This window comes from Pezoporus occidentalis, unplaced genomic scaffold (assembly GCF_034315485.1).
Source record: "Pezoporus occidentalis ecotype Australia unplaced genomic scaffold, CSIRO_AGI_Poc_V1 ctg75, whole genome shotgun sequence".
NCBI lineage: Eukaryota > Metazoa > Chordata > Aves > Psittaciformes > Psittacidae > Pezoporus > Pezoporus occidentalis.
Window position 1 is genome coordinate 1,498,173 of NW_026916104.1, and position 26,916 is coordinate 1,525,088.

The 26,916-nt window shown below is 41.4% G+C and overlaps 1 protein-coding gene across 2 annotated transcripts in view; it reads right to left on the minus strand.

The window, feature by feature from the left end:
* Positions 1-2,290: 2,290 nt before the first annotated feature.
* The window catches only part of RFTN1 (raftlin, lipid raft linker 1), a 101,141-nt gene continuing 76,515 nt past the window's right edge, over positions 2,291-26,916 (minus strand). For both annotated transcript variants that reach the window (XM_062602051.1, XM_062602052.1), the window contains exons 7-10: positions 21,705-21,820; positions 10,744-10,847; positions 9,294-9,375; positions 2,291-3,911 (exon numbers count right to left, since the gene is read on the minus strand). In XM_062602051.1, the coding sequence (XP_062458035.1) occupies positions 3,489-3,911; positions 9,294-9,375; positions 10,744-10,847; positions 21,705-21,820 (725 nt within the window). In that variant the 3' untranslated portion in view covers positions 2,291-3,488. The remainder of the gene's footprint in view (positions 3,912-9,293; positions 9,376-10,743; positions 10,848-21,704; positions 21,821-26,916) is intronic.

Consider the following 26,916-nt stretch of genomic DNA (forward strand, 5'->3'; position numbering starts at 1 on the left):
GTAAAAGTACAGTGAAAAAGATGGGTCTCCTAATGCAGAGCCCTTCCTCTGCTCACCTCAGAAACTGAAGCTGAAAGAGGAGCCAAATTAGCAAAAAATACGAGTACATTGTTTTATACTTTGCTTCATTTCCATGCATATGTTAAAACTCCTTTGAGCTATTTCAATTATGCTGTTTTCAAGTGTACAGATCCAATAATGAAAATATGCAAGATGAAGTGTCAAATTGTTTGTGCATTTAATGCCCCCTAAACTCTACAGACACTGTTTTCATGAAGATGCTTCAACGCTTTGAACTTCTCCCCACCACAGTTCTGCCCCGCTGCCCCCCCCCGCTGTTTCAATGCAAACCTCCTTTTCCATCATTCATTCAACTCAGCCACTCCTCTTCACTCACCCACCAGCATTTCTTCATTGTCCAAGCTGGATTTTCTCTGCTGAACTCATCCCATTTCACCACTGTCCAGATAAACACTTGCTCTGAACACTGGCATGCGTAATTCCTCCTCCTCCAAAGATGGACCTACACACCTGAATTTTGTTGGTCTAACAAATGAGGACATGTTCAGGTTAAAATACACCAGCATGACACTTGTGTGAGTTGATGTGCTTCTCTGTCACGAGCCAGTGTAACCATTGGTAATACATGGTAACACAACCCATCCATTCCTTCCCCAGGCCTGCCAGCAATACCCACTGGAGCCTCCTTCCCTTCAAGAGAGGCACAATAAGGTTATTTTGCATCCTTACTGGGAGATTCAGCCTAGTTTTGTGGGAAAAACTAGGCTAGGCTTAAAATGGTGGCTCTCTGTGGGAAAAGAAAGGGCCTGGCTTCTCTCTCCACCTTCTGCTGGGGTGACAAAGCCCACTGTGGAGCCAGTGGCTCAGTGTAACTGTGGCTTCTCTGAGTGAGAAGTCAGCATGGAGCCCTGACCCCCACCACGAGCTGAAGGTTAAGGCTGTACCACTGTGGCCACACACAGTCTCACCACTGTTGGTGTATTTCCCTGCATTGGTCAGGTTTCCAGACACAGGAGCTAGGCCCTGGGCCAGCCCTCTCTCTTCTCCATTCTTACTGTAGATGAGGGCATGACTGCTTGCCTTCACTTCCTCCACCACTCTGGTGGTCTTGCTTTTTCAAGCCCCCAGTGGCAAACGCAGCTGTGATAAGATGCAGAGAGCAGCCACAGAGCCATGATTCAGAAGTCGGAATTGATTATGTGATTATAAAACCAAAACCATTTGCCCTTTTTGAACTGAAACCCCTTGAAAGTTCAAATCTCCCCAACTTTAAGCCACCTCGGCATTTACGGGATCAAAGGTTTAAATTGAGCTTTCACTTAAACAAGTGAAACTTTCCTAGAGACCCTGACATGCTGTGTCACACACAAAACCAAGTAGCCAGTTCTCTAGCGCTAGTAACTACTGCTGTTTGGTTATAAGGAGCTTCCCTTCACCACCACTTAAACATGCCCAGTTCCTCTTGGGGACAAATTATTGGAAGTTGCGCAAGTACCACAAGTAAGAAATCTCCTAATGACCTTTATTTCCCTTCAGTTTTGTAAGCAGTTGGGATCCAGTAACACAAGGTCAAACTGCAATCCAAGAAACACTTTCTATTCCAAATACTTTGGAGAGTTTGCTCTACTGCAACACTTTCTACTAGTAAAATGTTCATTAAATATAGTGAATTTTAAAACAACAGTAATACAAAGCAAGTCCTTGAAACAGAAACCACCAGTAGAAGGATCTTACACTGATAAAATCTGCAAACAAGTACTTAAAACTGTACAGAGCAGAGACCCTTAAGTAGAACAACTGAAACAACCTGTTTTTGAGGCTACTGGAACTCCAGTCTAATCTCAAGAAGCAGAATGAAAGTATTGAAAAATACCACTAGAAACTGAAGTTACTTCCAGTCCCGTGGTTAAACCACTGAATTCAAAATAGAAAAACTTTCATCAATGACACCCCCCCCACACACACACACCGTGCTCTGCATATGTGAAATCCAGTGTTTTCAACTTGAGTGCTACTGGCCTCATCAGATGAATATTCAAAGTGGTGTGTTTTTTCCCTTCTCTGCAATGTTCTGCCAACTGTATCATTTTGAGGTGTGGAAGATGCTTTTGAGCCACTTGAGGTGCGTACCTGATACAGAATACAGTTCTTTGTACATACAGCATTTTGATTTGAAGACTGAGGGAAATTATCAGGCACAAATCAGCCAAGGGAAAAACCAGCAAAATGCTTACTGAGCTCTTGCTTTAGAAACAACAAAAGCAGGGGATTTCAGAATATATTTCTCACTTTATTACCAAATTACTTGACCACTTCTAAACTGGGATGAAGGCAAATAAGAAAAGAGAAACCGCTACTTCCTACATTTTTAGGAATATTGAAGTACTTGGAGAACACTGGCACAGAAACTATATTACACATGTACATTCACTTGTAAATATTTGAATGTAGCTCCAAACATAAAAATGTTGCTAATTTTACAGAATTTTGGTAGGTATCAGTCCAAAAATACAGTTACTTGTATAAAACCCCCTTTATTAAGGTATGCGTAAGGTCATTTAGTGACATTTGTTGGACACTGACCCATGTGTACAATTTCAGTTCCTGTAACAGTGAGGAAGTGGTGCATGACCACCTGGAAGGGGCAGAAGGCAACATCGCATTCCAATTTTAGCAATGATAGCTACTGAAAGCAGCACATTTTACCTTTTTTGTTCCCTGTTTTTCTATCTTCTGAAGCCCCCACGCTATTGATGAACTGACAAAGAAAACAGAAACGTGAGCAGATAGCAAACTGCATTTTATACTGGAATTGTCTACCTCACACAAAGGTACCCTGGGATTTGCTTACCCAGAGTGCCTAAAATAGGTAAACGATTTGCTCATTGCTTAAAGATCTGCAGGAGTTAATGAAACTCAGAAGAGTAAAAATCAGTAAGTATGCTATTTGAGATAAATATAGATAACAGCCATCTTATCTACGCTTTCCCATTTCAGCCTGTTTAAGTCCAAATACCATTTCCATGACACTACAAGCTTAATGACAAAATAACATATGGCACAATAACTTCTCCAGCAAAGATACGTGGACAAGAAAGTATTACAGAGTAAGATTTGAGCGGAACGTTTGCCCTGACCTAGATGCGAACCTATTTTGCTAAGGTCACTCACAGAAAAACCCAAGTATGTTTTCTGTTTTTAATTTCAAGTGTAGCTCTAGGAGATGGTGTAGGGCATTTCCCGCTCTGTACAGCAGATGGAATCTTGCAATTAATTTCTGTGGGTTAGAAAGCCCAGGCCCTGGAGTTACTTAAAACATCAAGATATTGGTGTGCTAAAGAGCAAAGGAAGTACAATGCCAAAGAAATGCTGAATTGAGCAATGGCGTGAGCAATGGTGATAAGCAAAATCTGTTCTTTTCTCTTGGCAAAGTATCAGCAACTCACAGGATTCTCCAAGTGCGGGTCTTATTCACAGGAGCTGTACACATCCCCGCCACTGCAGACGTCTGACACTGGAGCACAGTGTCCCTGCTCTGTGACCTGCTCCACACAGCAGCCAGCTGTGCTCTGGCTGAGGCAGACCTGGGCATCACTGTCACCAGTATCGCAACCGGCAGGACATGTTTCTTCTGACGTCTTGTTGTGATGGGTACCTCTGTTGTTGGTCCCAGCTAATGCATCACCCAAGTCTATAACATCATCCAGCTGCTCTTCTGGATCAGGCTTGTCTGCTGTTGAGATTTGTGCTTCTAAGTTTCTTGTGTTCTCTGTGACTTCAAACTCCTGCCTCTCTGCTGCTTTTTGCTTCTCCCTAGTACTTAGTTTAGGCTTTGTGGAATTCTTCATTTGTTTGTTGTGCACGTCTTCTTTGGAGAACCTCCAGTGAAACTACAGGTAAGAGACACAAATGTTAAGAGACCATTAGAGAGACTCTGACATGGACATTTACTTTCCTGAGTAGAAGAGCTTTCATTATTTAGTTTGACCAAAAAAAAAGTTTGATCAAAAGAAGATTGCATGACTAAATTGGTCAGCTTAAGATCATTTGTGCCTACATGGAAATATCTATTACACAGAGAAATGAGACTGTGATGCATTCTGCTTCTGCTCTTTCACAGTCCTCGTGCGTACCACTCCACGTGCTATGTCACCACTGAGGCCTACAGAGGAAGCAATCCTATGATGTTACTCCAACTTTCTTCACCAGGTTAGCAGCAGAACTAACACCATACCCAAGACTATACCCAAACACTAAAATATTCTGCACCACTTGTAGGAAACTTTTTGGATAAGAAAGCATGCGGCTGCCTCTTGTAGCACTTGCCACAAGACTTACCACAGCTGCCCCTTCAGAAGAACTGTTTTAACTATTAAAAAAGGGAACTAGCAGTACCTTGAAATACTGACTTGACAGGTATAACATATACAAAGGCTAATGTGCCACTAATAGATCTGCTTCATTTGTCAACAAATAAATGGTCCTTCCCAAGGAAAGCCAGACCATGTTCTAGCCACCTCTGTGCCAGCCTGCACAAGTTTGCTAAGTACACATGAATGTGCACAACCATTGTGTCAGCAGTGTCCAAGCTGATGGGAACTTGGGGCTGGGTTAGGAGGTAATGTTTGGGTGGCATAAATATGCTCATCAAGACATTCAGGAAATTTGGCTGTGGTCCAAAAGCTGTTTCCTCCCGTGCAGCCATGTCTGTGCTGGAGTCAGTGCAAGGAAGTACTCATGTTCATAAATTTTTGATCTAGCTATTTATTCCTTAATCAAAAAGCCATTCAAAACCTATTAAGTTTATTAGATTATGAAGCCGGAGCAATGCTCTTTCCTTCTGCTAGCCAGAACTTAATGTAAAAAAGAAAATGGAAAAAAAAGTAGAAACTTGCTTTCAGCAAATTCTTCTTGGTTTCACTTAGAGGGAGCAATCTTTCACTTAAATAACATCACAACTTAGAGAAACAGGAAAGATAGTATCTCAGTTCTAGAGCTCAACTGTTTCAAATTCAGAGACACCACAGTGTTTTCCTCTGACTTGCAGAATTGCTGGGCACCCACAACTCGCTTTAACTCAAAGCTCTCTTCAGCGAAAGGTAAGGTCAGGGCCCTAAATGTGATAAAGATCAAACTGTAGGAGATTTTGTGCATGTGCAAATGTATGTATACTTAGGTATTTATATTGTATTTCACAAACATGCAAACATAAGCATCACTTTTGTACAAAGTGAATGAACACGATTATCTCATTACTGACTGGATATTGCTCTATTACGAGTACTTCTGTCTTACTGAAAAGAAAAATAAGTTGTACCACTCCTTGCATATTTTCTTTTCTGTTCCTCTGGCTAAACTGAACAGCAGGTGGTTGGTGTGCATAGAAAGAATGGGTCAGTTTCCAAGACTGCAATGTCCTTTTAATTTTGTCGGACAATTTCCCCCTCCGAGGGGTTATCTGTAAACATTTCAGACATGCCATGTCACAAGTGAAAAAAAACCCCGAGAGTCTGTGACACTGTATGTGCAAAATATTCAGCAACTTAACCAAATGCTAGGTTTGGCATCTTTGATGTGACTGGCAACAACCATGTACAGATGTAGAACCAGTCTTACATTTCTTTATATAATTCACATATCCCATTTGTCCTTGACCTTCAGTATGAAAATGTGCTGTAGTGATTCTGCCCTCAAATATGTCTGTATATTTAATACTGCAAACGAGTAAATCCTTTGTTTTGTCAACCAGACATTGTTAAATAAGTTTTTATATCCCCGAATGAAAAAATTTAAACAAAGCTTTGAGTCATCTGGATGGTATGTGTTTGTTATTGTAACACAAGAAATCAGTGTCAGACTGATTTCTCTATTTGAAGATGTATACTCACTATAGGCTCCCACCCCTTCCATTAAAACCACACTGTGTGTGGTTTGACCAAATACAGGCATTCCAACCCTCATCCCAAGACCCCTTTAATCACATGAAAACAAAGAGAAAATCAAGTAAGATGGACTTTGTAACATGCTCCAGCTCTGCTAACGAGAGAGGGTAAATCCTAAATCATGGTGTCACACTCCCAGTAGTTCTCCCCTACTCCAGGCAGTTCAAACACCCTCCTGATCTCCACTGTCTTTAAAAAATGACTTGCAAAGAACCAGGCTCGAAAACAGTGAGGGCTTTATAGATGAAATCTGTCATTATTTGAAATGCTGGATTAAATGCTCCTAGTGCTCAGCTCTGCTTAGCATTCCCCATCAGCTTCTGCAGGCCTCAAGCTCACTTCTCCTCCCAGTGACGCTGGACTAGCCATCACTTGCCAAAGAACATAGAACTAGGGTAACAATAAGGCTGTATCCATTAGCAGACTTTTCATTGTGTGGTTTCAGAGGTCTCTTCCATACTTCACCTGGCTTTCCTGACCCTCTGTGTACTGAAAGGACAAGGAAAACTCAAGCACTGTAGGAAGGTCAGCAATTCCCGTTTCCAGTCCTTCTACCTCCCTCTCAGTGGTAATAGTGTGAGAGATTTGGACAGGGGTTCATAGAATCATGGAACAGTTAGGGTTGGAAAGAACCTTAAGATCATCCAGCTCCAACCCCCCTGCCATGGGCAGGGACACCTGTCACTAAACCATGTCACCCAAGGCTCTGTCCAACCTGGCCTTGAACACCGCCAGGGATGGAGCACTCACAACTTCCCTGGGCAACCCATTCCAGTGCCTCACCACACTTACAGTAAAGAACTTCTTCCTTATATCCAATCTAAACTTCCCCTGTTTAAGTTTTAACCCATTACCCCTTGTCCTATCACTACAGTCCCTAATGAAGAGTCCCTCCCCAGCATCCCTATAGCCCCCCTTCAGATCCTGGAAGGCTGCTATGAAGTCTCCACGCAGCCTTCTCTTCTCCAGGCTGAACAGCCCCAACTTTCTCAGCCTGTCTTCATACGGGAGGTGCTCCAGTCCCCTGATCATCCTCGTGGCCCTTCTCTGGACTTGTTCCAACAGTTCCATGTCCTTTTTATGTTGAGGACACCAGAACTGCACACAATACTCCAGGTGAGGTCTCACAAGAGCAGAGTAGAGGGGCAGGATCACCTCCTTCGACCTGCGCAGATCACGCTCCTTTTGATGCAGCCCAGGATACGGTTGGCTTTCTGGGCTGCAAGCACACACTGAAGCTGGCTCATGTTCATTTTCTCATCAACCAACACCCCCAAGTCCTTCTCCACAGGGCTGCTCTGAATCTCTTCTCTGCCCAACCAGTAGCTGTGCCTGGGATTGCTCCGACCCAGGTGCAGGACCTTGCACTTGGCATGGTTAAACTCCATGAGGTTGGCATCAGCCCACCTCACAAGCATGCCCAGGTCCCTCTGGATGGCATTCCTTCCCTCCAGCGTATCAACCGAACCACACAGCTTGGTGTCATCGGCAAACTTGCTGAGGGCGCACTCAATCCCACTGTCCATGTCAGCGACAAAGATGTTGAACAAGACCGGTCCCAACACCGATCCCTGAGGAATACCACACATTGCTGGTCTCCAGCCGGACATTGAGCCATTGACCACAACTCTTTGCGTGCGGCCATCCAGCCAGTTCTTTATCCACCAAGTGGTCCATCCATCAAATTGATGCCTCTCCAATTTAGAGGCAAGGATGTCGTGTGGGACAGTGTCGAACGCTTTACACAAGTCCAGGTAGATGACATCAACTGCTCTACTCCTGTCCATCAGTTCTGTAGCCCCATCATAGAAGGCCACCAAATTGGTCAGGCAGGATTTCCCCTTAGTGAAGCCATGCTGGCTGTCACCAAGCACCTTGTTGTTTTTCATGTGCCTTAGTATGCCATCCAGGAGAACCTGCTCCAAGATTATGCCAGGCATGGAGGTAAGACTGACTGGTCTGTCATCCATTTTCCCCTTCTTGAAAATGGGGGTTATATTTCCCTTTTTCCAGTCGTCAGGAACTTCACCTGACTACCATGATGGACAGTGGCTTAGCAACTTCATTCACCAGCTCCTTCAGGATGGATTTCATCAGGTCCCATGGACTTGTGCATATTCAGGTTCTTCAGATGGTCTCGAACCAGATCCTCTCCTACAGTGGTCACAAGGTCTTCATTCTCACAGTCCCTGCGTCTGCCTGCCAAGACTTGGGTGGTGTGGTCAGAGCATTTGCCAGTGAAGACTGAGGCAAAGAAGCCATTCAGAACCTCAGCCTTCTCCAAATCCAGGGTAGCCAGTTCTCCTGATAGCTTCCAGAGGGGGCCTATGTTGTCCCTAGTCTGTCTTTTATTTGCAATGTAACTATAGAATCCCTTCCTGTTATCTTTAACATCCCTAGCCAAGTTGAATTCTAACTGGGCCTCAGCATTCCTAACCTGGTCCCTAGTTTCCCAGACAACATCCCTGTATTTTTTCCCAGGCCACCTGTCCTTGCTTCCACCTTTCATAAGCCTCTTTTTAACTTTGAATTTTCCTCAGCACCTCCTTATCCATCCAAGGAGGTCTCCTGGCCCTCCTGCTGCGCTTCCTTCTTATTCACAACGCAGCACTCCTGAGCCTGTAGTAAGTGATCCTTGAATATCAACCATCTTGGTCCCCCTGCCTTCTAGGGCTATATCCCATGGAACCTTACTAAGCAGGTTCCTGAAGAGGCCAAAGTCTGCTCTCTTGAAGTCCAGGGCAGGGTTCCCACAGATACACATTGAAAGTGGAAATGGGAATACATGTGTGTATCCACATACATACACCGTTAGCTGTCAGCTATGTTCTCAGATAATTTAGTTGGATTCAGGCTTTTTTTCTTTTCAATTCAAGTAGCATTCATTAACATTCACACAATACACAGAAACACCAGCCAAGATCAGGCCTACATTGTGCTAGGCTCTACCAAAACACATAGCAGGAAAGAAAGAGTAGTTTAAACAGAAAAGACAGGAGGTGGGTGAAAGAAAATAGTATTGGCTTCACCTTGCAGGCAGTGAACATGGGCAGAGAATTTTAGGTCACATGGAGGTTTATGGCCAGTTTATGTGAAGAGAAATCTATGTCTCTTTTGCTGCCATGAGCTCAGCACAGAATGAAATATAAGAACTTTCACAGCAGTTGAGCATTTTTTGTTTCTTTCATATGAACAGTTTGATCCCTTATCTCTTGCTGCTGTATCAGAGAAATGTTGAACAGGCAATTTTTACTTCCCTAGGAAATAAATTACAATATTAAAGTACCATCAAGTAAAAGACAAAGAAACCAGAAACTTAAAGTTGTTTACCTTAGATTCTTTCTTCTTTGCTTTCTGGGGCAAGGAAGGTCTCTGAAGAAATACAATTTGCTTTGTAGATAAATTTCCCTCCCTGAAAAGTAACAAATGCACACTCCTGAGAATGAATTAAATTCACATCCAGCATCGTTCAAAGTGAAAATCCATCTCAGTCATTTATTTCTGCAGGTCAAAGAAGAATAAAATGAAGAATGACCTAAACTCTGCCTGTCCCCAGTGTCTTTGAGCAGCCGGCTATTTGGGGACAAAAAAAAAAGAGCAATTGTTCAGCCTGATACAGCCTATCAGCCTGTGACATACTTTTGCTGAATGTTTTAGCATTAGTGCGTAAGCACAGAATAAACTGTTTGGAATGAAAAGCAAGAAACCCAAGTGCTCTGGTGCCAGTGTCTCAGGGACACCAGAGTGCTCCCTCCTTTGCAGGGGACTAATCTGGAATGGGGCTGGGTGCTCCCTAGAGGTCTTTCAGCGTGGCAGGAGGCGCAACCAAATGCCACCAGTGGTTAGACTGGGTGGGTGCCCTTCTGCACTGCCAACCTGACCTCTGTTACTGACATTATAAATGAGATTCAGAAAGCTAAAAGAGAAAGAAAACCAGATATACCTTTAAGAGACAGGGCTTCCGAACCATAGTTGTGATTTTCTTTTCATTCCTATATTTAAATATATATGAAAAACTTAAATACTGTTTTTCCCCCAGCACAGATGGCCTTTACTTTTTAGGGGTTTATGTGTAGGAGTAGTCTCCACCTAGATCTCCTGAAGTGCTGGCATATTTTTACTCTTTTAAGATTAAAAACTCATAACTGATTATATTGGTGTATATATATATAAATATATTCCTGACCAGTGAAAGCTCAGAAAACACCATCTTCATGATTAACAACTGGGATAATTGTTTTTCACCACAGTTACAAGGAGTATTTTTAAATTACTTACATCTATATTTAAAACCCCAGAATATTAATAATAGCGAAGTAGACAGCACAACGATTATGTATGCAAACAAGGCTACTAGAGTAATGAAACACCAGTCTCACATGGCCCTGCTCAGCTAGACCATGTGTATCAGCAGCATTAGACAGACATTGATCACAAGTAAAATTACTTTTCTTCAGGTAGGCAACATCTCACTCCAAATGTTACCACACGTTTTGTCTTTGCTCTAAGAGGAATTACTGGGAGATCCAGAGCACAGATTTTACAGTCAAGGAGTTTACAGAGAGACAATACCCAGAAAACTTGAGCAGAAACCAGACGACCACCTTGAAGTGTTCTGCCACATGTGTCTTGTGAGGTTCAGAAAGCCCATACAAGAGCTACAGCAGGGTCTCCACAGGCAGTTACCATGCACATGCAGGGGAAGCCACACTGACTGCACAAACTGCAGTGCTCCAACAGTAACTGCCCTGGCTGAAAGGCAGTGCCCACCCCTCCCTACCTGTTTGTCTTCACAATGGGAGTAGGAAGCACACATGTCAGCTGCCAGCCGTACATGGCAAGCGAATTCAGCAGTGGAACGTAATCTGTCTGCACTTCAACTCCCTAGGAAAGAAAAATCAACAGTTAGCATCATCGCTTGGAGTGTGACATTCAGTTTGACGTGAAAAAAAAACCCTTAAGAAAAAACGTGTGTGTTTTCTGGGAGGGAGAAAGGGTTTCTATAGTGAAGTGGGTCACTTTGTATGTTCAGCTTGGCAGGAAGGAAAACGATCAAATCCATGAGACACGGGGACCATTTGTCTGTACATCCCAACTGTTAAATGAGTTTGTTTGAAACAATAAACATCTGTGATCTTGTTTTCACGCTGCCTGAGTCATCCATCTAGCTTCAGATAACTCCAGATCTGAACAGGACAAATTCCTTGTATGTTATCAATTACCTCTTCCTCGGCAAAAAGATATTCAAGTAGTTCAAAAATGACAACACTGCTTTGCTCAGATTCTGTTCTTGTCTAGGCTACAGTAAATCCTAAAGATCTGTACAGACATCAGTCAGGTTACTCTACCGTGATGGACCAAAAGCAAAATAGCCAGCAACAACAAAAATAAAACCTAAGTACAGGTCTATTGCTTTTATCACCCACAAAGACGCTTTGCTTCCTTGTTATTTTGAATCAGGAAATCCGTGGGCGAGACCAAAAGCATTGCCTTTTAGTACAAAGTCTGGCTCCAGCCGCAATCAACCCAGCCGAGCCTTGCTAATTCTCCTTCTGCTGAATGGCAGGCCCTGTAATTCGTACAGAGAGAAGCACTGGTGCTTTCAACAAAGACTGCTCCAGTGAGATGTCTACTTGACGTCCAGTAATTTAACAAATAGATGCTAGAGCATGTTTACTAGTTTTTAATTTTAATAAACACAAATCAGGGAGATGGTAATTACCAGTCTCTACAAATATAACTATATTCTATTGGAATACAGTTACATTTGCCAAAAAGCTCAGGCATTTCACGCTGTTTCATGTGCATGCAAGGAGTTTTAACTGCCAGTTCTCAACACTGGGTAAGGCACAATAGTTCTGAAGCTCCAAAAAAAATCCATTTATTCCACAGTAATAAAATAGTCACTTGATCAGAACTAATCCAAATCCTTCTCTAGTTATTTTAAGGTATTTTAGTGAATTCCAATCTCAGCTATTCTTTTCTTCTAACAAATATAATTTAGGTCACTTGGTATCTTTATAACTGAGTGACCGTTTGACTATACCTATTAAAAACCTGATCATGACTACAAATGCAAATAGCTGAAGAATCTGTATCACTCCTGCTTATAAAGGCAAACATTTAAAAACTCTAATTTCTGTAGAGAGGCTTTCAGAGACTGACAGAGATAGTGCTGCTGTACAACATCACTAAGTACAGACCAGAACTGCTAACTCTAGGAGAGGAAAGAGATACCCTGCAAGAGGGGAGCAATACCATTCATGTCCTCTGAAGCTATCGGGGCTTACACTACAGCTGTGATCATGGTAGATTTAGCGTCTCCTCAAACTTACATTTCTCCCTGTAAGATACGTATTTTCCTCTCTTTCTGTTTTTTAAAATAGAACATCCAAAGGTAACGCAAAAATTCTGACATATCTAGATGCCTTTAAGAGCTGATGTCTCAAGAAAACACATTAACAACACAGTGAGAGTCGTAAGTCTGGTCAATGCCTTCCAAAAACAAAGATGAAAATATGCAACGTAAGCATTAAGAATAAGGTCAGAGCATCCACCATCACAAGCCTGCCATGAGGTGCTTGGAAGAATGCATAAAAGGACCTGACCAAAACATTCCTCCATCAAACAGCGTTTGAAGTAAAAACCACAAGGAGCTCACTCATTTAGGGGGTGGAAGACTAGCAGGTCAGGAAAGACTGGCACAGCAAACCTTGTTTGTGCCCCAAGCAACATCCTATGTGGCAAAGAGGATTTCTGTTTTGAATTCATTGCCTAAGGTTGGTGATTAGCACGGACAACCTTCTCCTTGTATCAGGATGTGCAACAAACATCACAAATCAAAGGGAGATGAGGGCAATGAGGAAAGACATCAATACCACGCAGAGCTCACTTGGCTGCTGCAGAAGCCAAACTGTTTCAGGGACACGCTATCACTCCTGCCACAGCCCCACTGTCCCTGCAGGCTCTGAGTAGCGAGACAAGACTGGCTTTGGACCTGTCTGACTTGTCAGGGTTAAGCATCATCTGCAGCAGATGATGTTGTATTTCACAATTCCAATGGTGCAGAAAGGAAAAGAGCAGGTAAGCACATTCAGAAGTGTAAGGTTTTCAGAAAATAAATCCAAGATTAAATGAAAGTCAGGCTTATAGATTTTTCTTTTTTTAAATCTGGAAATGTAAAAATCTCTGGGGAATGAGCGCTGTACAACTGCTACAAAAAAGGTGACTTGATTTTCCTGTGTGCTGGTACCCAACAACCTGCATGCTCAGCTGTTTAGAGGAAAGGAAATGTAATGAATGCAGAGGTGCACACCTCCTCTGAGCTCCACATGCTCCTTAACAAGCTCTCTCTGACTCTACAGGACGCTGCGCTGGAGTCAGACACCGCACCTCTTCCCCAGGTCCCTGAGGAATAAGCTATTTCTCATAATTGGCTGCATTTGAAGATGACAGACAAGAAAAAGGAGTCACTCCTGAATAAACAGGTGTAATTCATAGGAACTTCAAGCTCCTTACTTGCAAATACAGATAATTGAAGCTTTCTTTAAGACGATAAAAAATGACTTCTCTCTCCCCCCTCCTGAATCATCAGCTGTAATCCTATCCCTGGAATTTGTGTGCCAGCAGGAGTCACGGCCACACAGACCTTTAATTGGTGTCATATTAAATGCTTTCCAAAGCAAAAATGCTTCTAAACAAAAAATGCACTGGGGGACGGGTAGAGAGGAAAACAGTCTTGCTGAATTTATATTTAATACAATAATTAAAATTATTCTATCTACTATTATTTGATACAATGGAAATAAAATGTCAAACATAGAATTCCGTAAAATGAAATTGCAATGCTCTTTCTAGGTAGCAAATATTGGATTTGAACACTAGAAGAAGCAGAAAGTACACTCTACTGAAAAAGAAGTGTTCAAATAATGCATCTCAAACTGGGAGACATTTCATACAGTGAAAGGGTGGAAAATTTTAATTAACTTGCTTCCACTCTCCTGTGCATGATAAGTAATCTCTGATCACACCTTGAGTGTCAGGAAGCCAGAGCATATTGAGCTAGGTTTTTCCCTTGACTTGCATCAGATGAAAAGAATTCATTTTATTTATAGTTGTACTGTTTGTTTTCAGCAATTTCTCCTTTCACAGTTGCTTCTGCTCATTAGAAAAAAAGAAGAAAAGAATAAAGGAAAATATTAAACACTGGTAACAATAATATCTAGGGCAAGCCACACAAACAACTGCAGTAACCATTTTTCTTTCTCTCCCCCCGCCCCCAGTGCAGCAATTTTAACCACAGCAAGATTATAAACAAAACAAGTACTAAGCTCTTGAGAGACAGAAGTTCTTTAGAAATCGTTCTTCCCCAGGTTGAGTGAATGTGATTTAGTTACAAGGCAGCTGTGGATTTTCACTATTTAATATTTTTTCCAGCACACATTAAAGAGGGGAAGATTGAAAATCCCATTAAATAAATCTTAATAAAACCTTTATCAGCAAATCCTAACAGACTGTGTACTAAGATCTACAGACAGATGGCAAAGAGGATGGGAAGTAGAAAACATGAGTCGCTTTGGAAGTGTAACCTACTGTTGGGGAAAACAGACAGTGCGTTCAAACCCAGCTCTTAGAAATAACAGAGGGGAGAGCCCACAAGGGAGACAACGTGCACCCTATCCAGGGCTGCTCACCAGTCCCCAGCACTGGCAAAGTCAGTGCTTTCTCTCCCAGGGCACCAAAGGGAGGAAGAGAAAGTGGTGAAGGCAGAACTTGCACCTTAGTAGAAAAGAAGGAAAAGAAAATGAGAGAAATGGAATATATGGGCTGTGCAAGAATGACCTGGTAAAAGCATGCTGCGAATGTTTTATGTTTGCAGTAACACAGCCGACAAGTGGCCTAAATCTGAGCTTTAAATCTGTGAATTATTTGCCTTTTTCCTTTCAGACTTCTACCAAAAGGTAATTTCTGCTAACAATATAACATTATTGATCTATTAAAAATGTTCATTGGAAGCAAAAGAGAAGTTTCACAAGTGTTTCAGCAATAAAAGTTGGACTGAGCTCCTCTAGTATTGAGCTGCTCCCAAATTTCCACATGTAATACATGACAGCACCTTGATAGCAGACACTTGCTACCCATCTATTAGCTGTATAGCAGAGGAGTGTGGGATGTAGAAACCACCAGCAGCTTTTGGCAGCAGACAGGTCACTGACCAACACAGCCTAGCTGCATTGGGACCCTGGTGAGAAGTTTATAGAAGAAAAGGGAAAAAATAAGTCCACAGACGGGCTTTTTGCACATTACTCTGGGCATATGTAATGCAGAGTTATTTATGATTAGTTAATATATGTGAATTCATGCACTGTGAAATATTTTTGAGAATATAAAGCTGTAACACTATATGGGGTAGCATCCTGTTAAGACAGCTTTTCTGTGATTCAGATGTATCCAGTCACAATTTCCATATACACACAGGCTGCTGAGCAGCATTCACATCTGTTTCCATGTCTAGGATAAAATAAAAAACGACCAAAAGCCCTCCTGTACCCATAAAGACTGCTTCTCTCAGTGGCTTCTGCAGATGCAAATCTGACTTGCTAGTGTATGTATAAACTCACAAAAAGGTTTGAGTGCTCGTGATACTGCCTGCACCTGTAACACAGGAACACACGCATAGCAACACAACTTTGCACCTACAGAAGCACAAGATAGGTAACGAAAGCTCCACAAAGTGAATGTGTTGACATGGAGGGCTCTTCACAAAGGAAGCACAGAAGCATCCTATGAAATGAGTTGACTTACCATTGCACAGGTAACATACATGTGATAGGTAGGACAACTCCATATAACTGGCCACAAAGCACAAGAACTAAATGTAATCTATCAATCCCATCAGTACATTTTCTTAAATAACTCCGGCACTTTTAGTTTCACAATTCCTGCAACACTTGTGCACACTGTACCTTAAGGTGTGTGCTGATGCTACTGTTTCTCCATCAACTGTCTTGGGGAAAAAAAACAAGACAGAAAAACACTACCTGAGAACTTGCATACTCTAAGGTGCCTTAATACACACAGCTTAATCGCAGAATCATAGAATGATTTGGGCTGGAAAGGACCTTAAAATCATCTAGTTCCAATACCCCTGCCATGGGCAGGGACACCTCGCAGTAGACCATGTCGCCCAAGACTCTGTCCAACCTGGCCTTGAACACTAACAAGGATGGAGAATTTACCACTTCTCTGGGCAACCTGTTCCAGCGCCTCACCACCCTCACAGTAAAGAACTTCTTCGTTATATCTAACCTGAACTTCAGCTCCATACAGCTTCCCCATTATTTCCTTTGGTTATAATTTTTTTCTCAAACAAACTTTGGCTTTTGCACACAGGCCATGTGCCTCACTCCACTATTGAGCTAATAATCTCTTTCCATGTAAGAAACACAGCTGAAGCACAGCCGAAGCACAGACCCTCTCTACTGCTACTGCTCCAGGCAGCAGGAGAGCAAACCTTGGCACTGCCCTTCACATATATGCAGGCTGTGTATGCGATTGATAGGGTCCCAGCACCTGCCTCCTGCACCCCTCAAAATGCTGAGGCTCCTCTCAAACCTGCCTGACAGCAGCACAGGGTCAAAGAGGTGCATTAGGCAGGGCACTATAGCCTGACTAAAGGTGACCTGCTGGGGAAAAGAAACATGACTTGTGCCCTGTGTGTTTTCTTTAAAGCATAAAAGAGGACTGGAATGCTTTTTCTCAGCTTGTTTTAAAATGAAAACTGGGATCTGGTATGCTCATTTATTCCAGAAAGATATTATGTGTGAGCAGAGAACTAATTCTTATCTCTGCTCTTGTCAGAAGCCTAAGAAAACCATGACAGATAGGATGTGATTTTTTTTATTCATACAGTTAGAAATCCTGTACTTCGCTGCCTGTTTACTTCAAATGTCCTTTATTCACTTTGAAGAAGCATTCACCTTGCTAGATGTTCATTCAATACTGCCACTGCCACAAGAAAGCATCAGGGAAGTTTCAAGTTCATATTGATAGATTTTATTACTAAATTTATCAACAAAACCAAAGATTAGCCTGTGGATTTTAATCCTGTCTAGAGCGTATGTCTACTAAGTTCAGTAGACAAATACGTATGTATCTATGCTGCTTTCATTTCTTACATAAAAAGAATGAAACAAGAATTATGAAAACCTTTTGAAAAGAACAGGCTCCTGAAGGGTTTTATTCAGCTTTTCTTAAAAAGCAACAAGGGGCATAATGATGAAATGCTCTGCCCAAGCAACCTAGATGTTCTCTGGGTGGTAAAGAGGGTCACACACACAACTGCTTTTCATGCCCATCATCTCAGTTCCTTTGCTGACCTGGTCATGCCTTTCTCCCATGGCCAGAGACTGCAGAACATAGCTTAGCTGCCATATGACCTAAATCAGATTTACAGACAAATCAAATCCTCATTTCCAGAGAATTTGTTCCAAGGCTTACATTAAGGCAACTTGCAGCCTAGGCTCAGCAGAGATAATTTTTAAGTCTTTGATACATCCCACATTAAAAGGTTTACTATGTCTACAGCAGATGCTGACCCCATTCAGTTCTGCCAGGGCAATGGCAATACCGTGATGTATTTGAGATTTTAATTCATGTTAGCACACTAAAGATACGGTATAGCAGAAAATAAAAAAGTGATGAATCACCAGCTGAAGATTTTCAATGAGAAAATACCTGGAAATTAAGGCCAATATTTTCAAAATCAACAAGGATTCAGAAGCAGATAAATACAGTTATCTAAAATAAATGTTATAGCACTCAATTTGAAAGACAGTATTAGCTCTTTTGTCTTGGGTAATGGGGAAGAGAAGGTGACAGATTAGAGTTGGGAAGAGGGAAATCATGCAGGCTCTGATTAATCAGAACTGTCTACCCACATTTGCCTACTCAAGCAGAATTAAAACCATCAAACAAGTTTTAGGGCTAGATCTCTGAGGCTGCGGTGGAAATAATGTACCCTGACATTTTGAGAGTTGAAGTGATATATGATGAGAGCAGCATTTTGTCATTAGAAGTCCTGCGGTCATTTGCAGAGGATGCCACAGCTCTACTTAGAGAATAAAGAGTTAAATTACTCAGAGCTATTACATCCTGTCTGCAGCTTGGCGGGACCACATACTGTGACAGCTGCGAGCTTTACATCCTCTACAAACTGACATTTTACACACATACCAAGTGCATCACACTGTTCAGCTTGTTTTCTCTATTAGCCTTAGCAATTAAAAAGGCAGCACTTTCTCTTCCAAGAGGTGTGCCAACCCCTCTCTTTTGCCTTCATCGTTAAACAGCAAAACTTCCCCTTTTCATTCAGATAGGTTCTCCGTTTATTACTACGAGGATCGATACATCCTACATGTCTTCCTTTTTCAAGCAGCCTTCTTTTGTTGTGGCACAACCAATTTAGGTTCAATTCAGACCACATCTGAACAAGTCCACAGCTCACCCAGATACTCAAATCTGATACAAATTTAAAATAAGGATCCATTATACACATTTATGTCATGCTGCTCATCAGGGCTTCTTCCATGGCCTTGATACAAACAAAAATGACAAATGAAAAAGATTAATCTGGATCAGAGCTGAACCTATAAAAGAAAAAAAAAAGAATGCCTACATAAATGAGTCATTCCACTGCTCCATAACTATCTCTGTGTAATTATACTTTGAAGTACTCAGAAATAAAGCCTTTACTGGCTTTTGAACATCTACTACTATCAGTCACTACTGAAGTCCATCTCCCACTCTCTACATCTCCCATTTTGTAGTCCTTTCCTCTACCACTACATTATTCCACATTTATGATAAATAAAGGTGAATTCCAGCTGGGTTTAACAGAGAGGTGACTTGGTCTTCTGGGTACAACACCGGGCAAGTCCCTAAAGATTCCCTGGCTTCCAGTTTTTCTTTCATTCATTTGATGACTTTACCTACCTATGCCTTTGCTGTCTCAGAAAGCATGAGGCATGAAATATCCAGGCAGTTATTTAAACAGCAGGAAGAAAAACCCAGAAGTGGTCAGCTCTGCTCTTCCTCTAAATGGGTAAGACCTTTGCAAGAGCTTCCCAATATCTCCACCTCCTTCCCTCAGCAAGCTTTTTCTTCTCCATATTGTTCTACTTTTATGTTGGTGGGTAACACGTTCATAAAGTCCCCAGAAGACGGGCACTTGATCTCAGAAGAGCAAAATTGCCAGGGAACACCCAACATCCAAATTTTAAATTACAGCTGAGAATAATCTGATCATACCAACAAGCTGTGCATATGCTAACAGTTTCTAAAACTGCACCTACCAAATTTTATGTCTAGAATAAGAGATTCTCCATGTCAGCCCTCATACAGGCATGATGTGCAGCAGTACAGCATCTTTTGACACACCAGATGGCACTGGGGGGTTGATTCCTTGATTTGTTGACCAGTTATATCTCCACCATGGAATTGATAGAATTGAAAGCAAATGATACTGCAACCTACCAGGGCTCTAACGCTTCACGGGGCCCTGACAGAAGTTACTCTTCTGCTGTGTCCTCGTGCTTTGGCCACCACTCTGCCACCACTGGATCCACATTATCAGGTACTGTCCTTTTCATGTAGCTTGAGACAAACTTTCTTGTGGCCACACAGAGCAAACTAAGAGGTGCGTGGGGGTCACAATAACTTTGTTGCATTATCCTACTGAGACAGAGAACCTTTCACTGGTTGTCTAAAAGCCAAGCTGATTCAGACTAAGAATTCATTTAACTCAGAAAGCTGCCTCAAACATGGCTATAAGCGATAGCTAAGGAAGAGTATGTATCAGGGCAACACATGTAAGATACCTGCCCCAAATATTTTGCACATTTCCTCTCAGCACATCTGGTTTAGTTTCCATTGGAAGTAATCCAGTTTGTGCAACATGAGACCACTCTATGATGTGAGGTGAAGCATTTAAGTGAGGAGGAACAGGGGGTTCACTTCAAACGCACTCCTGATCTGAATTAAAATGCTTGCATAAACAGAGATAGGTAAGGTCAAGGAAAAAGAACATCACTTCCACCTGAATCCACCTAACTTCTTGAAACCCCAGCATTCTCCAGAAAGGAGTTCCACAGACTCCTGCGTAAAGAATTAACTGAATTGCCTCCTTTTTGTTTGCTTTGAACCTGGACACTACCAGTCCTATTTGACAGTCCTTATACTGGAAAAAGTTCTTATACTGGAAAATATGGTAAACATACATGCCTCAAGCAATTTAGGAGACCTCTACCTATTACACTCCCTGCAACTCTTTTCCAGGCTGAAAGGACACACCATGCAAAGTCTTCCTAACACAGAAGCTGTTTGTATCACTGATGATCCTCACTGCTCTTCTCTGAACAATTACAGGGCTAACATAACTTTCTGAATAAGATGCTGTCAAACCATGGCTATAGAATAGGATGTAGTAGTATATGCTTGCTGTTTCACCTTCCACTCCTTCCCTAACAATTTTTAACATATGGTTAACATTAATGCTTCTTAAACATTTGCCTTCTTGATCAGCACTGACCTAATGCACACATGGAACCATCTGTTGTTATCCTAAAACCTTGCTCCTGAGTGGCAACAGCATAATTTGATCCTAAAAATTAATAAGAACTTACAGTCAAGTCTGTAATAACATTAAATGTAATATAGGAATTGTTTGTTCAGATGCATGTTATCACAAGAAAACCTGCCATTAATGCATTACACTGTTCTTCAAGAAGTTTCTAGCCATTATTTTATGTCCATTTCTTGCTACACTTCAGTCACCACATCTAATAACAAAACTCTTGATCCTAGTCTCCTCGAATTTTACACATTTAGTCTAGCATCTGTTGCATTTTCCCTTATTCCATCCTTTTGGCATGTGTGTGCCTTGCTTGTCTTTCTTAGGATTTTACACCATTTACAATATATTTCAAGTGAAAAGATCAGGTATTGTCTTTATAGATGATACGTAACATCTATTTCTGGCAGCCATGTAATCAAATAAAATAACAAAAAAAAACCTTCAGAGAGTTATGTAGCAGTATCTTCTTTTCCTCCATGATCTTTTTTCTTCAAGTCACAAAGAATTTTAAGCCCATCTTTTCAAATGCCTTGTATTAAATTTGCTGTGGAAGATCAGTACTGACTGATCTAATGGTGTTTCTACTGATCCCAGTGTGCATGTGGATTAGTAAAAGGCCAGTTTATGATACACACAGTTTGTTTATAGGGAGCTTTCCAGAATATACGCTTCTTTCAGCATATGAAGGAGGTCAGATAGAGGCAAATGCAGTTATCTGTGCAATTCTACTGCAGCTAAGCCTACCTAAAGGGCCTCTTTCTTTAGAACTGCAATGCTACAGTGACTTGTGTGATCACGTTGCCCTGACAACCAATGGAGATCCTCTTTACAGTTAATCTAGCACATATATGTACTTTCGGGACAGATCACTGATCACCATCACTTGCATTTCCTCCCCCACTGCAATAAGGCATGGGGATTATCAAAATCAAAAGTGCACAGTATAAACCCAGAGCGTGCTTAACTGGTGCTATTGTTATGTTGCATCCCTTTACCTCAGTTGCCTGTCTGGTACTGTTGAAGCACAGATCAGTATGTCAGAGTTTGCCTCACAGACTTGGAGTGTTCTGATTTACAAAAAAGTCAAAGAAGAAAATCTGCACACATACCTTCAGGACAGTCCACTGCTCTACAACAATTGCATCATAGCCCTGTACGTTTTTATTGTCTTCCATAGAAACATCTTCAAAGAGAAATATTCCATCCATTGTCCCATGTAAAGAATCTGTGAAAACACAGGATTTTCTGTAAGCTTTATGGAAGGCACTCCATGTGTAGTGAGGCATTTGAATTTATTAATAATAAATTCTTCCAAGGATGTTCATAAAAAAGTGCACAGACCTTCCTCTTATAGTCCAGCTCTATTAAATGAGACTACTAGCGACTAAAAACGCTAGCAGTTTTTAAGAGCAATCTTACTCTCTAACAGCAAACCTCATTGTCCATTGTGCTACTCCAGAGTTTGTCCTTAAAATACACAGCTCTCCCATTTTGAGCAGGCACAATTACTTCAGTCCTCATTCAGGAGTACTGCTCACCTACTTGAAGTTATACACACACTTCGAGGGCTAAAAAATATGTATTATGTCAATTTTGTAAGGACTTTTGGAAGTACGCGTATACCAACGACTACACCCATTCATTCACACAACTCAGAACTCCACATATAGATCAGCCATTGCAGTTACACTGATCTACATGGACTAAGGATGATCTGGCATATCTGAACAGTGTTAAAGAAAAGGTACATTCATAAGTATTTAATAAATTTATGAAGGCATTTTGACCATCTGGTTTAGTGCCTCTCTATTCTCATTTGCATTCTCAGCACGTTCAGCCTTTTTCCAGACAACACATACTATTAAAGTTACATAAGCAGCACTTTTTCCTTCAATTTAGCCATACGTTCTATAATCAGCAATCTCTCCCATATGGAAGAACTGAAGTTTTGTCAGGTCCATGACACAACAGAAACAGGATAACTGAAAAAAGCCCAAACCTTACCTTTCTTTGCTAAAATAAACTAAATAGAAAGAGGAAGCAATAGAATTACATTTCGAAAAACTGTAAATAAGCCATACTGTACTCTTTATGAACACAGAAAACTCCTCTTACATTAACACAAAGAATGTTTTTCAGTCTTTCTAGTTTAAATAATACAATTACCGTGTATGACTGATTATAAAGACCTTGCTCATACCCTCCCCAAGTGTTACGGTTTGCCTTATAAAAAAATACGCCTTTTGCCTTTCTTTACATTTTTAGGAAAACTATATCCCTTGCACTGGTATGTTACATGCTTCTGAAATACACCCACATGTGCCAAACCAACAGGTCTCTGAACTGACAGGAGAGTCTCTGAGTAAGTCTGCTTAGCTGTTCCATCAGGTTCTCTGCTTTCCCTGGTGGGTGTTACAAGGTCAAGAAATGCCAGCAAGAAGGCACTGCTGCCTCCAAGGGAAAAAATGTATCAAACTCACAACCAATTTTCACAAAGGAGGCAGTGAAAAGAATTAAGAAGCTTCTTACCTCTTGCAGATAAAATCTCAGTCAACATCTTCCAATCTCATTATATGATCTAAATTTAATTTACTATCTGGAAATAATATTTGTTTTGTGGGTAGAATGCACAACAAACCAAACTCCTACAGTTAGAGGCTTATGTTTACAAACACACTGTAGCAAGACTGTTGGTGCAAGTGTCAAGCATCTGCATACCCCCTTGTTTCTATATGCACATTCCACCACCCTCTCTTGCTGCAGTTTCAATCAAGTCATTAAGTTGTAAGTGAGCAGATGCAAATACTTGTATCTAAACTAACAAAGTGTATTTTTTATTTTTACTTAGTTGTGCAGGAAAATAGCTGTAAATCACTTACTAGGGATTCTCCTTGGGATTCTGTTGGGAGACTCAAAGAAGTACAAAAATACACTGTCTCTCCAGGCAGGTCTCCTGTAACTCCATTTAGAATAAAGAGAGAAGACAACTCCTCACCACTAGAGCAAGCCAGTATAACACATTGCTGCATTGCTCCAAAGAGGAGGAGCTGGACTACAAAGCAGTTAACTCCTGTCATCTAGATAGATTTCTCATCCAAATGAGGAGAACAGATATTTTTGTTGTGAAATAATAGGCCAGAACAATAAGTAGCTGGGTTACAGGTTAGAAAACACAGGAAGAACAAACCTGCCACATAGAAATGAGTACAAGATTTAATTATATTTAATCCAGGAATGGCACTTTGTTAGACCCTACATTTCAAAGCAAGAACCACCTCAGCTTCTGTCCGATACATCATGTTCCAACACCTAAACCCATACCCAAATCTATATTAGGATGCATAATGTACAAATAACCCTTTAATTTTCCACAGCATGGGTGACACGATAGCACCCAAGGCTGAAAGCAGAATCCTGTAGATTTGTATTAGACACAGACATGTGGATCTTGCCAGGGCAGCTTTATACAGCACTGGTACACTGCTCCAGTATCCTGAATTCTCTTAATGAAATCTAGTGCTGTGCTGTAGGCACCACTGCAGCTTGAGCTCGCCTCACACACTCACCAACTAATTACTAAGCGATCAAAATACAATCAGCATGCGTGTTTACACTCACTCGTATATCATCCTTTATGTTTCACTCTGCTGCGCTTTCCACTCATCCAGTTCACAGCTTCCACATATGTGAGCATTACGGCACATATGTAATGTTTTAGAAACTAATAGCTGAGCTTGTGAGACCCTACAGGCAGCAGATAAACTTGGCAGTGTTAGGTTTACAGATGGACTCAATGATCTTAAAGGTCTTCTCAACCTAAATGATCCTATGATTATATGACTTTGCTTCCTTGTTGGATGTACAATGATTACTTCTGAATGCTACATCCAGTCAGTCCTAAGATCCATTAATTTTTTGGCCAGGAAAGAAACCTATTGAAAATGAGAAATCTGGAAGGGGAAAAATGATGAGGGAGAGGCAGCTGCAGCATACTGCTGTCTGATCAACAGAGGGATGCTGGTAAAAACTCCGTAAGAGAAACTGGTTGATGATGCTCATTAAAATTTTCCTTCTTAACCATAACTAACCTTCTCTCTACCTGTATGCCACAGTGTTTAAACTTTGATGACATGAACGCATGTCTGCCAATTCTCACACCTTGGCTGTACATCTTCCCTTTCACTGGTCATCTACTACCCTCCCAGAGAAAAGGGGGAAGTAAAAGAAAGAATAATTGGATCATTAATTCCTTTACATGTGAAGCATTTGGGAAGCTGAGAATAATTAGGGGAAAGAAGAAAGCAGCAGAGAGCTAATAGGGTCATATTTTGGAGAAAAGGCACACATAACCCATGCTATGGCATCAGGATTAGCAGGAATTTCAGGGAGACTCTTACACAGAGGTGTGGAAGGGCATGGACATGGACACATGCACAGAGTCCACCTGCAGTATCTTTATCACACAGATGCTCTAGGTCTAAGAGCATCTTAAGTCTACAGACACATTCTACAGCTGATCCACTAAGTGAGATTTATATAACCTAACACTAGATATTTATGATACAGCTGAGTTAATTATCTAAGGTTCTCTTTACAATTCATGGAGAGAAATAACCATTATTTCATTCAGGACCCAGTTTCATAGAATCACAGAATCATTCAGATGAACTGCTCAAAGCAGGTTTAGCACAGTGCAGACCAGATTGCTTTATGTAGCTGCATCCTGAAAACATCCAAGGATGAAGACTGAACAAGTTCCTGGGCAGCCTCTTCCACAGTGTGATTGTTTTCATGATGAGAAAGCTTTTTTTTTTTTATAAACAACCAGGACCTCTCTTGTTTGAATTTACATACATTTTTCTCATACACCTGAATCAAGAACCTGGATCCATCTTTTTTATAGTCTCCTCAACAGGCACTGCCAGGCACTATTACATCCCTCAAAGCTCCCTCTTCTCCAGCCTAAACCAACCAGCTTCTCAGTCTTTCTTCACAGAGCTCCAGCCACTAACTGTTTTGTTGGCCCTGTGCTAAACTAGCTCCAGTTTGTCGACATCTTTCTTGCTCCCTTTGGGGGAGGGACAAAAACTGGACACATTATGTGATCTAAATGCAATCTAATGAGCATCAAGTAGAAGATGATAATCACTGTCCTTTATTTATTGGCTATATTCCTGTCATTACAGCCGGGCATGCTACTGCCTTCTCTCCTGCCAGGGCATCCTGCTGGTTCACTTTCACGTTGCTGCCTACTAATATCTGCCTCAGGATATTTTTCAACAGAGCTGCTACCCATCCAGGCAGTCCCCAGCCTGGATTAGTGCAAAGGCCTCTCCCTTCACAGAAACCTGAATACATTCCTGTGTAACCTGCCTTGGCAGGGGGCTGAACTAGATGATTTCTAGACGTCCCTTCCAACCCTAATGATCCTGTGATTCTGTCGTATTTGTCCTCATGGAATTTCAAAAAGCTCCTGCTAGCACATTCTTCCAGCCTGCCCAGATCCCTCTGGACAGCAGCCCAGTTCTGAACCACATCAGCTGCACCCCTGAGTACAGGATCATCTGCAAATTTGACAAAAACAAGCCCCGCTGACTCCTCTGCATCAATGACAAAGAAACACAACAGGTCCTGGGACAGATCTCCGTGGTATTCCACTTGTCACTCCAGGTAAAGTGTGACCTATTAACCATGATCCTCTGAGCCTAGCCATGCAACCAGCTTTTTACCCTTTCTAGTTTTCATCCCATCTAGGCTGCAGAGTCCTAACTTGGATACAAAGATACTGTGGAAGCCACTTGCAAACTTCCTTGATAAATACACCCAAAATGACATCTACTGCTTTCTCTTCATCTACAAATCCAGTCATTTTATTCTTTCAACCCATGCTGACTGTTCCGAATCACTTTCTCCAACTTCATGTGTCCAAAAATATGTTTCAAGAAGGCTTACTACATTTATTCAGCTGAATCTACTTATCTACAAAGACTAGCCATCTAAAGCTTTTGATAGTGAGTTGCTCCAGTTTCCACTATTTCTCATGAAAGGTATTTCCTGATTCTGATGCAGTTGTATTCGCTTTTAGTAATCTCTTGTTTAACAAGATTTAGCTCCTGGAACTTGACCTACATTAAATGGGGCTTTCATAATTCCAAACATTAGTTCATTTACAATCAGGCAATAAAGATTGCCAATAAGCCAAACTGTTCTGTCCTTGCTGTTTGTGGTATCATTGCCCAATCTCTACTCTTGAATTGACATAACTCCACTATTTCCTAAAGAAAAAGCTCTGAATGTAAAGGTTACAATCACTGTCCTTCC